This window comes from Humulus lupulus, chromosome 6 (assembly GCF_963169125.1).
Source record: "Humulus lupulus chromosome 6, drHumLupu1.1, whole genome shotgun sequence".
Lineage (NCBI taxonomy): Eukaryota > Viridiplantae > Streptophyta > Magnoliopsida > Rosales > Cannabaceae > Humulus > Humulus lupulus.
Genome location: NC_084798.1, coordinates 221,042,082 through 221,055,300, shown reverse-complemented (window position 1 = coordinate 221,055,300; position 13,219 = coordinate 221,042,082). Strand labels below are relative to the sequence as shown.

General features: G+C 35.3%; 2 protein-coding genes across 2 annotated transcripts; both read right to left on the bottom strand.

Annotated features, from left to right (window-relative positions):
- Positions 1-4,764: 4,764 nt before the first annotated feature.
- Positions 4,765-7,089, bottom strand: LOC133786153 (uncharacterized). The gene is made up of 4 exons (XM_062225364.1): positions 6,708-7,089; positions 6,387-6,634; positions 6,092-6,319; positions 4,765-5,524 (listed from the first exon to the last, which is right to left on the bottom strand). Exons 1-3 carry the CDS (start codon positions 7,087-7,089, stop codon positions 6,209-6,211), a joined length of 741 nt encoding a protein of 246 aa, XP_062081348.1. The 3' UTR covers positions 4,765-5,524; positions 6,092-6,208.
- A 280-nt stretch (positions 7,090-7,369) lies between these two features.
- On the bottom strand, positions 7,370-10,931 carry LOC133786152 (uncharacterized). The gene is made up of 7 exons (XM_062225363.1): positions 10,227-10,931; positions 9,932-10,094; positions 9,730-9,843; positions 8,401-9,619; positions 8,225-8,305; positions 8,044-8,140; positions 7,370-7,906 (listed from the first exon to the last, which is right to left on the bottom strand). The coding sequence occupies exons 1-7, from the start codon at positions 10,929-10,931 to the stop codon at positions 7,370-7,372; spliced, it is 2,916 nt and encodes a 971-aa protein (XP_062081347.1).
- Between the last annotated feature and the right edge of the window lie 2,288 nt (positions 10,932-13,219).

Below are 13,219 nucleotides of genomic sequence, written 5' to 3'. Positions count from 1 at the left end.
TACCTTTGTCATTTCCTGAAGGGTATGATTTTTTCTTTCAGCAATTCCATTCTATTTAGGAGTTTTGGAAGTTAAAAATTCATGAGCTATGCCAAGAGATTTACTGGATTCATCACAAATTAACAACATTCTCAAATTTTTTACCATGGTCACTTCTAATTCTCACAATTTTCCCTATGTTGCACTCTTAATTTAGAACACAGAGTTTTAAAAGAATCAGAGGTATCTAATTTATATTTTAAGAAGTCAACTCCATGTAAAGTGAGAAAAATCATCAACACACACACAAAGATATATACCTTTTCCATCAATAATTTCCACCTGGATTGAACCCATAAGATCTATGTGCAACAATTCTAGAACTTTTGAAGTGTGAATGTCAGTTATACCTTTATGAGAGACTTTCAATTGCTTTCCCAATTGGGATGGTTCACACTTACTAGTGGATTCCTTACCCAATTTAGGTAATCCACGAACAAGATCTGCACTTGCTATTTTTTTTCAAACTTTCGTAATTTATATGACAAAGTTTTTTATGCCATAATAAGTTTGTCAGATTACTTGTGGTTGAGTGACAAGAGAGTGTTGGTTAAGTGTGTAGCAATTGTCAACAGATCTAAACCCTTTCAAAACACATTTACCATTTTGATTTACAACTTGACAATCATTACAAGAGAAATTTACACGGAATCCTTAGTCACAAATTTGACTTATACTAATAAGATTAGCTTTCAGACCTTCAACAAGCAACATATTTTTCAATTTGGGTAACCCTAAAAATTCAGGGTACTTTTCCAAGGATATTACCATCCATACCATCGCCAAAAGTTAATGCACCACATTTTTTAGGTTTGAAATTGATAAGTAAGCTTTCAACACCTATCATATGTCTAGAACATCTACTATCAAAGCATCAAGAGTTAGATGGATGAGTTTTTAGACAAGTAATAGTAATAAAACAATTTAATTCATTTTTTCTAACCCAAAATTTCTTGGGCAGGGTGTTTTTTTTTTCAAACAATTGTTTTGACTTTCCAAAATGATGATTAAAATAATTTGATTTGAGAATGTGACCTTTCACACCACATGACAAAAAGGATTAAATGTCATGAATTTGTTGTTTTGAGAAACAACTTTCATACCTACCTAATTCCCAAGAGTTGGGACAAATTGCGAAGTTGATTCCTCATGAACCTGTGTTGATAGCATAGATTTCCCAGTTTAGGAAACCAAGGCAATTTTTCAATTTTTAATATCCATTGCTTTACATTTAGGATTCGTTCCACTAGATCTTAATCCAGCATTGTTTATTTTACCTGCATTTTGAATAACTTCAAAAATAGTGGATCCAAATGTAAGAATTTTTACCATTTTTTCCATAAGCTCAAGGTCTTTTGACAATCACTTAATTTCATCATTTTTTAACAATTATCTCACACTTGTAAGTGGCTTATTTTTCTTTAAAGTATTGGCACCCTCAAATTGAATATGACCAAAACCATCACATTCCCTGCATTTCACACACCTTTTACTAGAATCAAATAATTTAGAAAAATTATTACTTTTTTAAGGTTTAAACATGGTCTTCTAGTTAGTTATCTTTTCCATGTATTTTTTAGTTTTTTTATTAACAAGGCGATTTCATCATCCCCTTCATCATCTGAATTTACCTTTTTTTCTTTGGAAACTTTCAATGCAATGGATATTTCTTTTTGAGCACTTAGTTTCTCCTTTTGTAAGATTTGTTGGTTAAGTTCAAACGTTCGGAGAGAGCCCATCAATTCTCTTACTTTAATGGTTTCTAGGTCCTTTGCCTCCTCAATTATAGTGAGTTTTGTTTGAAACATGTCAGGAAAAACTCTAACAATTTTCCTAACAAGAGTGTTGTTATCCAATTAACTTTTTACCCAAAGCAAAATATTCGTTAGCAATATCAAACTATCTCCCATAAAATTCAGTGAGAGAGTTTCAGATTCAATTTCAGTCATTTTGAGATTTTCAAATCATGTGGTTAGCATTACAAGCCTGGAGCACTTGACATCACTAGTTCCTTCAAATTGAATTTGAAGAATTTGTCAACCCTGTTTGGTCGACTCACAAGATGAAATTAACATTGTATATTCTTCACTGACAACATTAAAAATAGCATGCAAAGTTTTATTATATATTACAACTTGAACATTTATCTTCCACATCAGTCAATTCAAGTTCAGATTTTATCTTTGTTCTATCAGACGCAACATCTATTTCAACAAGTTAAGACCAGCAAGTTAAGATTGATCTACAGACTTTTCGTCTTGAAATTTGATAAGAGCCTTCATCCTTACCTTCTAGTAGAGATAGTTATAGTCATTCTGTAATGGAGGATGGGTTATGGAACCCGAACCCCCTTCTACAAAGAAATTCATATGACAAGGTACAAGACAAATGGAATGTCACAGGATCGCACTAAGAGTTTAGTAACCAGCTCTAATACCAATTGAAATTCCAATTTATATAATTACTAAGTCATTAAACAAACATAACTTAAATATATGTGGAAGTGACTTTAAATTGTTTGTGCAAATTGTGAATCTACAGGAGCAACTTTGAGAGTTGTCTGATGAGATTATCAAAACAACAATAAAATGTGCAAAATTGAAATTGACACATAAGAATTTTACATGGCTTTATGTTCATCTTCAAGAGCTGGCTTGAGTCTTCTATGAATTATGGGAACTTGCTTTAGTGGTTGCTGATGATTAATAGGTGTCACCTCTGCAAGCAATATGGGTGCAGCGGTTTGAATGGTTATTGGGGTCACTGGCAGAGGCGGATTGGTAATAGAGGCTACTTTAATGTATTGAGTTATTCGCCCATTTTGCATGAGTGTTTGGATCTGTCTGTACAAACTTTTACACTCGACTATTGTGTGGCCGTGATCTTTATAAAAGATGCAATATATATTTTTTGTCTCTTCTGTTAGCTGGGGACTAGATTTTGAATGGGGTCCGCCAAATTTGGCGATCTTTATTTTCTTTATAGATCTTTTTTTTAGGAGTGTTGAACTCAAAATCTGAATAGCGCGGCGGTCCGTCTCCGTTCTTGGATCTTTTGGAGTCCTTTTATTGGCTAAAATTGGTTGACTTCCGCTTGTCCTTTTTGGTTGGTGGAGAAGGGTTATTAACAGCTAGGACTGAAATCACTGCCAGCTTCTTCTGTGCGTGTTCTCGTGCTTCTAGGACGCGAAAGACTCCTCCAACTCTAATTTTTATGTCATTGAGGTTGTACGATGGGGTCATAGTGAGGTTCTCGTACAACAGCGATTCAACTTGCACATGCTTTTGATGAACAAATTGGCAACGATGACAGTGTCAATGTTGTGTAGTAAATCGATAATAGGTTGAAGTTATGCTTTTGGATGTTCATTCTCACCTTTCTCAATGTGATATAGATCTCCCATAGTTTTAATTAGGTGCTTCTCGGTCGACGTTGTATAGTTGCAAGAACTGCTTTCTAAAATCGCCAAAGCCATTGATAGAACATTGGATGTAGTTTTCTGAACCATAGAAGCGCAAGACTAGGGAACGTAGTGGAAAAGACCTTGTAGTGAATGGCCTCATTATTGACTTTTAGGGACATTTTTTGTTGAAATTGAAAGATATGATCCAAGGGATCACCTTTCTCGTTGAAGGCTGACCGACAGTGTTGGTATGACGAAGTCTTTGGGCTTTGGCTCTTGCACGATCTAGTTTGTAAACAGAGTTTTGTCAGCTATCCTTATAGCTAGATCTACAATGTCCATCTAATAGGAGGATCTCCCTTTTGAGAACTTTTGCAAGAATTCTTTCATCATCCCCCTTTTCCAACCTTCCGGGAGTGGGTTTCCCTGGTGGGTGTAATCTTTGTACTGCTCATGATTCTTGAAAGCATTTCTGTCTTCATTCTCGGCACGTTCAGTCATTACAACAAATTTGATATACAATGACTCCCTACAATGTCTTACACCATTGGTGTAAGACATTAAAACTTATCAGGGGTTTTAAATGTCTAATGGTGTAAGACATTGAAAATTTTTATTAATGACTACAATTGGAAGACATTAAAAATGGTGGAAGACGTTGGAAATAGGCTGAGAAGTGGCCATGGGGACATCCAACGTCTCCCACTGGGAGACGTGGGACACGTGGCATCTCCCAGTGGGAGACGTTGGATGTACCCCCGTATACATCCAACGTCTCCCACTGGGAGACGTGCCACGTGTCCCACATCTCCCACACTACAAGAAAATGGGGTCTTTACCTACCAATTGTAAGTGTAGGTAAAACTAGCCTAATGGTGGGTAATATGGTTTACCTACAAATATTGAATTGGTAGAGATTGGTAGGTAAAGATTAGTGGGGAAAGAGTCTTTACCTACACTTATTAACATTGGTAGGTAAAAGAATCAGTGGACCCCACTAAGTTATAAATCAATTGATGAGTCATCAGATGACGTGTTTGATGACATGGCATCCTACGTGTATGCTGACATGGTTTCTATAGTTTTATGTGCTGATGACATGGCATCCTATGTGGCATCATATGTGGCATCCTACGTGGCATCATATATGGCATCCTACGTGGTGTCATTTTATTAGCCCACATAGCATTATTTTATTGGTCTGTTACACAATTTATATTTTGTTGAAATTTAATGGTTATGTGTAGGTAAAAGATAATAACAGTTATTTATAAATGTTCTATATTATAAATAAACTAGAAAATAACCATACAAGAATAAAATGTTTAATGCTAAAATTCTTTATAATGTTCAATACTAAAATAAGTCATAAAGTTATCATTTTAAGGTTACCCCTACCAAAATAAAAAAAACTTCATAAAGTTCATTCCTTAGTAAATTAATGTAAATAAACTAAGAATCATCTTGTGACTCCCGAACTGAAAAAGATGGCGACTCTCTTAAATTTGCATTTGTAGCTTGGTCTGTTGGAGGTGGTGGAGGCGGTGCCATCAAATTGTTATGACGAAGTATATCCACAACCACACTAAGTTGTTCGTTAGTAGCATTAAGGCGGGAAGTTGTATCATTAAGTCGTTCAACTAACTCTTCATAAGTTGGTTGGTTACCCACAATATTTTCACGATGTGAAGTAGAAGTTGTGACACTAGGTGACCGCCCCCACCCTCGCAAGTATACCGAATCACGTTCAAGTACACGCTCCATAATCTCTTTATCAGACAGTTCTTCTGGAGGATGTTGACCCCTTAACTCCATCATTTTATCCTAATAATATATTTAATTAATTATTAGTAAGAAATATAATAAATAAAAATTTAAATTACTTACATATAATGGCTCGAGCTCTATTCCAGTCCATCCTTTCTCAGCATCATAATGCTTTAGACGCCATGTCTCAATTTGACCGGTAGGAGAAGTTAACACCATTCCACGTCGAATGTGATGTCGTGGTGTGGAGACTGAACCATTTTTTGACTCCCATTTCCTCTTTGATCGATTGGTAGTATTCTTTAATGCTCTTTCCTGAAGAAATAAATCCAAATAAAATTTATTAGAAATTTTTTTACACAACCTTTTCTTTTGAACAACACAATGTCTATTTATTACGAACTTTATTGAACAGTTTAACACTAAAATCTGTAAATCAAAGACAAAACAAAATACTAGAAAGAGTAGATGTTGTTTATGTAGGGCCAAATACTAGAAAGAGTAGATGATGCCAAAATAATAACATTAGCTTTCATTTTTTCATTCAAACATTTAACCAAACACCTTAACTACATCAACTACATAGTTAGAAAAAACTTCATTCCCACAACCAAAATGAAATAAACACAACAACTGATTGGGTATCACAGTCAAAGAAAGACAGAAATTTCAACAAAGAGGTCATCTATAGCCAATACAATATTTCAAAATTAAGCAGTAGTTCGACATTTGTGGACAATCTTGGAAACATACAACAATATAAATTCAATAAAACAGAAAAAATATCAAAAAGCTAGATGTTAAGGACAATAGTAATATGCAAATAGTATGTCCGGTCTCTTGTTCCTATCATAATAGCAATATTATGATAAAAAATGTTACCTTAAATTCAGAAGAACACCAACGATCACACAAAATCATCCAATCTTCTTGATGTTCTTCTTTTAAGTCTGGATGACGTTTGCTCTTGGCCATCTCAAGATCATTTTCTCCTCCAATTTATTTGAAATATAAGTGCAGCTTGTACTTATGACCCTTCCAAGCTTTTCTCATTTGCTCATCAATGCATTTTTTAGTTGTCTCATCATTCAAGTTGATGTCAAAATGTTCCTATAACATAAAACAATATTAATTATAAATATTACAAATATAAATGTAATATTGTGAAATGACTTACCAAAAGATAGTGTCGCAATGGAGCTCTCACATCTTCAGGGACCATTCTCCACTCTTTATAATGAAATGTACCATGATTCCGAATATTGAATCCAATCTCATTATTAAATTTCTCAGCATTAGTACAAATTGGTTGACGACACTCCGCATTAAAAGTCACTGACAACTTTCCAGTTGATGATGCCTTAGCTATAGTTGTAGTTGTCAAGCCGCGAGTAACTCCACGTGGCTTAAAGGAAGATGTTTGTCCTACAATACAATATAATCTTAATTAAAATAAATAGAAATTTAAAGAAATGAACATGAAAGACATTAAATTTACCATATGGAACTTGGGAAGATTGATTATCATCTTCGGTATCAAAATGGGTCGTCACATTGACTTGTTCACCCTGTACAGTAGGGTGTGTGGAGCCTTGAGGGTGTTCTCTCTCTACATTAGATTGTGTGGTGGTTCTAGGTCGTTGACTTAGTGCCATAGATCGAGTGGTGTGACAAACTTGTTGATTCTCTAAACTCGACCGAGTAGTGCGAATTACCTGTGTAGGTGGAGCAGGAGGATCAATGACTGGTTCAACTTGTTGATTCTCTATACTCGACCGAGTAGTGCGAACAACTTGTGAAGGTGGAGCAAGAAGATCAATGACTGGTTCAACTTGTTGACTTTGAGTAGTAGATCGAGTGGTGCGACGACCAAGTGCCATGACTAAAATTCTGTGAAATAAAACAAAGGAAATGATTAGTAAATAAATATTTACAAATATTAAGAAACTAACTATGAATTAAGAATATGGATGTCTATATATCTTGTTTCATCTCAGTTTTTGCAAACCTTAGTTTCTGTACTTGTATTTCTGTTTGTGTACAGGGTGCTTGGCTAGTTGGCTAGTTGGGGAAGAACATTTGTAGACAAATTTCACGAGGCACTAACTGATCAATGACAAGATGACTAACTATGAATTAAGAATCTGCATCATCATCACATTATGATTCTGTAGAACTTTTAGTGTCATCACTTGAGAGAAATGTTTCATTATTACAGAATATATTTCCTTCATCAAAATCTTCATCTAAGTCACTATCCTTGTCAACATTTTGATTTTGGTTTAAAAATAAATCAACAACAAGTTGGTCTGAAAGAGTTACAGAAGGAACATCTAATCGAACTAAAGATGAACTTTCAATGAAATACTCAGTTGGTTGAAAAGGTGGAAATTGAAATGATTCTTCTTCTTGAAACACATCATTATTTACTGCCTCTTCCATAATTTCAGGAATGTCATAAATAGATCGATGATTTACTTTTTGAACAATCCGCCAATTTGAACCACGCTTCATATCAAGCAAATAGAAAACTTGTTGTGCTTGAGTTGCCAAGATAAATGGTTCATTAGAATACCAATCAGTAGATGTATTGATGGAAGTCAAATTATGATCCACAACAATTGATCTACCTTTTGGATTGGAGTTATACCACTTACAACGAAATAAGAACACCTTCCGATCTAAAACGAATGACAACTGCAAAATCTCAATCAAGACACCATATTATAGGATATTAATATTGTCATGATCACCTTCAGTGCAAATTCCAGAACATTGTGTCTTAAGAGTATCGTCACGCTCTTTACATCGAAATCGAACACCATTTACAATACAACTTTGGTAGGTGTTGTGCCGTTCAAGTGGACCTTGAGATAAATAGTACAAATCATCATTGGCAAGAGGTGATTTTTGAACTCACATTTGAGACACCTATAGTATGAAAAAATTTGAATTATGATGAATGATGTCACAACTTAAGAATTTAGTAAGAAACAATTAATGATAATCTCTTACTTTATTCTTAAACCAAGAAGGAAATTGTTCTTTGTGCTATAAGGCAACTTCTGAATCTGAAAGACCTTTTTCTTCCAACAACTTTATATGATCACTACATTCAAATTCATTTCTATGAATAAGTAAATGATATTTTGTTGATATAATTTAGAAGAAGAAAAGAAATTGTTACTTACTCGATAAAATCTTGGATATCATCTACAGAATTGTTCAATATATACCATTGAACGACTTTTCTCCAATTTTGAAGCAATTTGATAGTAGATGCCCCAAATGGACGAACATTGGAGTTGAAAACATCTAACTTATGATTTGGAGAAGGTATATCCCAATTACGCTCGGGTCTTGTGAATCTTGTCTCTATGTTAGAAACATATCTTGACAAGAAAGTTACAACATCATCTACAACAAAAGCTTCCGCTATTGAACCATCAGGCCGAGACATGTTTCTCACATATTTCTTGTACAAATCCATATGGCGTTCTGTCCCAAACATCCATCTCGAAGCAACTGGACCACCTAATAACACTTGATCGGGTAGGTGAACACAGAGATGAACCATTTTGGTAAAAAATGATGGGGGGAATATCTTTTCCAACTTGCACAAAATTATTACAATTCCATCTCTCAATTGTTCTATGTCAGAAATTTGTAATGTTTTTGCACAAATTTTTTGAAAGAATTGGCAGAGTTCAATCAAAGTACCACGAATGTTGTCTGTCAGAAAAGGAAGTAATGCAGCTGGTAATATCTTATGAAGTAAAACATGCCAATCATGAGTTTTCATTCCTCTTAGTTTGTCATTATCTGTTGCACATCGACTAATATTCGAAGCATATCCATCTGGTAATCTAACACTTTGAATGAATTTACAAAAATCTTTGCATTCTTCTCTCGTCAAAGTGTAACTAGCATAAGGTTTTTCAAGCTTGTTATTAGAAGGGTCCTTCTTCAGCCAAAGCTCTTCACGAATATTAAGATTTTGCAAATCCTTACGAGCTTTTAAATTGTCTTTCGATTTACCTTCAATGTCTAAAAGTGTTCCAATAATGTTATCACATACATTTTTCTCTATATGCATCACATCAAGATTGTGACGCAGCAAGAGCTTTGACCAGTATGACAATTCAAACAAAACACTTCTTTTACACCAATTCAGCTCTTTCTCTCCACGCTTACGTTTTCTAGAAGAATTACTTGGTGCTTTACCAGGGGTATGAATAGGAATTTCTTCCAATTGCTTTAAAATGTCATCACCAGTAAAAGTTCTAGGAGGGCAACGTAATTCAGTAGATCCATCATATTCTTTACTTTTTCTCCAAGAATGGTTTCTTTTCAAATAACATCGATGTCCCATGAAACATTGTTTGTCAGTAATTCTTCTAGATCTTGTATCTTCAAGACAAACAGGACATGCTAATTTACCAGTAGTTCTCCACCCAGACAAGTATGCATAAGCGGGAAAATCACTAATTGTCCACAAGACTGCAGCTCGAAGTTTAAACATGCATTGACCATATTGACCAAATCATATGCATTGACTCCATCCCATAACTCTTTAAGATCTTCAATTAATGGCTTCAAGAACACATCATAATCTTTTCCAGGAGATTTAGGACCTGGAATTAACAAAGACATGAGATAGTTTGTTCCATTAGGAGACCCGAGGTGGCATATTGTACGAAATTAATATCACTGGCCACAAACTATAGGTTGATGTCATATTAGACAAAGGGTTAAACCCATCTGACGCCAACCCCATTCGTACACTCCTGGAATCAGCTGCAAAATCAAGATAAACATTGTTGAAATGCTTCCAAGCATCCCCATCAGCAGGATGACGTAAAATCCCAGCTTCATTTTTCCGTACCTCTTTATGCCATCACATATCTTTAGAAGTGTGCTTCGAACTAACCAATCGCTTAAGTCGTGCCTTGATTGGGAATCATCTAAGTCGTTTATGTGCGATTTGATTTCGTACATAACGACTAGACTTGCATACAGGACATGACACTGCATTTGCATTCTCACCATAAAACAATGCACAATCGTATTGACAAACATCAATTTGCTCATAGCCTAAGCCCACCTCACAAAGAAGCTTCCTCGTCTGGTAATAATTCCCTGGGCACTGATTACCCTCGGGCAATATCTCTCTCAAACACTCCAAAAGACCGTCGAATGATTTATCTGTCCATTTGTTAAGAACTTTGAGATTCATCAACTTCACCATCACGCTTAAGACAGAGAAACCTTTACAATTATTGTACAAAGGCTTATGAAGTGACTCAAACAATGCATCATACTTGTCATCCACATTAAGTGGAGATTCATCATTGAAGTCACTAGTTGGACCAATGTCAAAATACTTACTACCAATAGCATCATGAAGACCTGCCGCCAAATCATCACGTTGATCTGAATCTTCAACATTATCCTCGGTATCGAATAATCCTTCATCTTCTACTTCCTCTGCTTGCTCACCATGGTGATACCACCTTGTGTAAGTACTAAGAAATCCATGAGTGATCAAGTGCACCTTTATCACATGCATGTATTGTGATTTCTTATTCACGCATCGACAACAAGGGCATAGAACCATCCCATTAGAGGCCATGGAGTGTCTTGCAACACTAATGAATTCATTCATTCCAGCAGCATATTCTGCTGAAAGTTTATTTGGAATATTTATCCAATGACGATCCATGAACCAACAAAATGGTGTCCCTTGTTGTAGTTGGTAGAGCTGATGATGAACCCAAATTCTAGAAAGAAGACAGAGGAGAACAAGAGCAAGAAAAAGAAAAAGAAAGGATGGTAAATATTAAAGATTTTTCTCTTTTGTAGATTATTATAATTGGAATAGGAAAATAAGAAATAAGAGAGAGTGGGAGATTGATTTGGGGGAAGTGAAATGAAAAAGGAAAGGCTAAAAAGGATGAGGAAAACAATGAAAATTCTGGCGTGATAGCCTTTCATTTGAGGATTCTGTAAAAACAAACAAAGATGATACAAAAAATAGACTAAACCAGTAAAACTACATTCAAATAGACTTAGAAATAAAGAAATTTAAATAAAAGGTTCAGCTACTTGGAGCAGCTAAACAGTTGAGTTCTCATAGGGCTGTTTTGGCAATTATATTTACTTGTGAATGGACAATAGAGTGAAATTTGTTATGGAACATGGTCATATTTTAGTCACAGGGGCACTAGAAGTTGTCGGGATTACTTTTAATAAGAGATTTTCATACTAGACGCAATTCCTACATAAGAAAAGTAGAAATAATTAAGGTAATTAAACAACAGATGATCATGAAATTATTCACTTTTTAAAATTAAACCCCAGTTCTTTCTTCTCAATAATACATCACAACCCTGATTTTTTTATTTTTTTTGTTACAAAGACATGATGATGATCCCTGTTGTAAATGGTGAGAGTAGGAATTTCAAAACGTGATAAGATCAAAATTCAACAAGGCACAGAAAGGATGATACGAATGACCAATAAATTAATGCCTTAAATAATGTTTAGCATATATACCAAAATAATAATAAGAATCTCGATTTGATGATCACCATAGTTTCCAATCATCAAGTACAAACATTTCTCAAGAGCACTAGTACTAGTAATACTATATATATATAGTTCTAATATTGCTAGTGGCTAAGGGGGTTTGACAGAAGAGAGAGAGCATTTTTATAGGGTCTTTAAAAGTCTGAACCCACCAAGCAGGCCGCATGGCCACACTCTGCAGCGATATATGTAAAGAAAGGCTTTTGGAAAAGACTGTAAATGATGCATGAGCAAAAAGGAAGAGAGATAAAGGGTACTACATGCCATTGAAGGTGAGTCAGTAAACGTGGTTGTGTTCTGTACATAAGAAAACAAGAAAATCGATCTTTAACTTTGATTGTCTTGTTTTGCTACATGGAAAAGAGAGAGAGAAACCCCCCATCCATAGCTTGTAGTTGTAGATAGATATAGCTTAATTCAGTGCAACAGTAACCTGCACTCCATGCACACACACACACACACCACTCTTACCCTACTACTACTACTACTCTCACGGTACTAACACCACTTCATCTTACTCTGTTTTCACATGCCAAGCCAAGCCATCTCTCAATGTAATTGCCACCTGTTCATTAATTGTCTTCTTTGTTGGACTTCTACCCCTTAAAATATAAAAATAAAAGGTCACAAACCCAGTTTAACAAGCTTTTGATGACCTCTCCACCTGTGTTCCTTCTCATTTTGCCTATGTACTTCTGTTTTTTTTTTTAACTCCCAAGTGAAATGAAAATTCCTTCAGCTGCTCTAGTAAAACATGTACAGATCACCTAATACTCTTACAATCTCCAATTCAACTAAATTCACCCCATGAGGAAAAAGATAGTAAAGAAAGCAAAGATGTGTAGACAACAATGTAATCCATTATAGTCTTCGTCCTGCTCTAAGTCTCTACGTCGTCCAACAAAAACCTATAAAAGAAAGCTTACACATAAGTAGAAAAGAGAACCTACCCAAACAAAAACTCATAAATCATTTCATCTGTCCTTTATGTATGGAATATGTATTTGCTGTTAGCAGTATGTATAGACGACGATGGTGTAGACCTCGATGAGATCGTCTTGCCCCATTCAATTGAGCGGCTTGGGCATTTGGTTGAAATTATGGCATAAACCTACCAAAAGTCATATAAATAAAAAAAACAAATAAATAATATATAGGAGCAAGTTTGGTTGAAATTATGGCATAAACTTAAAATGCAATCTGATACGAGTATGGGCGTTTCTTCTCATAAACCTTCTAAGAATTTCTGGGCTAAAGGGGAGGACGAAAGAGGCACCCCGCTCATGCACATCTGGGTTTTTCTTCTCAGGTGGCGGTCGACGAGTATGGGTTCTTCTCTCATGTGAGGATGGGTGCTTCTTCTCAGGTGATGGTTAGCGTCGGGGCCTCGGGGGTACTCTCGCTGAGGACGGGCGCTTGTTC

Excerpts from the sequence above, each read along its gene's own strand:
- LOC133786153 (XM_062225364.1), bottom strand. The coding sequence starts at position 7,089 with ATGGCACTTGGTCGTCGCACCACTCGATCTACTACTCAAAGTCAACAA. Across the intron at positions 6,635-6,707 it reads ATCTTCCCAAGTTCCATATG|GACAAACATCTTCCTTTAAG; the intron begins GTAAATTTAATG and ends ATTGTATTGTAG. Across the intron at positions 6,320-6,386 it reads CATTGCGACACTATCTTTTG|GAACATTTTGACATCAACTT; the intron begins GTAAGTCATTTC and ends TTTATGTTATAG.
- LOC133786152 (XM_062225363.1), bottom strand. The coding sequence starts at position 10,931 with ATGGATCGTCATTGGATAAATATTCCAAATAAACTTTCAGCAGAATAT. Across the intron at positions 9,620-9,729 it reads GGTCAATATGGTCAATGCAT|ATACAAGATCTAGAAGAATT; the intron begins GTTTAAACTTCG and ends TTTGTCTTGAAG. Across the intron at positions 7,907-8,043 it reads GCACAACACCTACCAAAGTT|TTGTCATTCGTTTTAGATCG; the intron begins GTATTGTAAATG and ends GAGATTTTGCAG.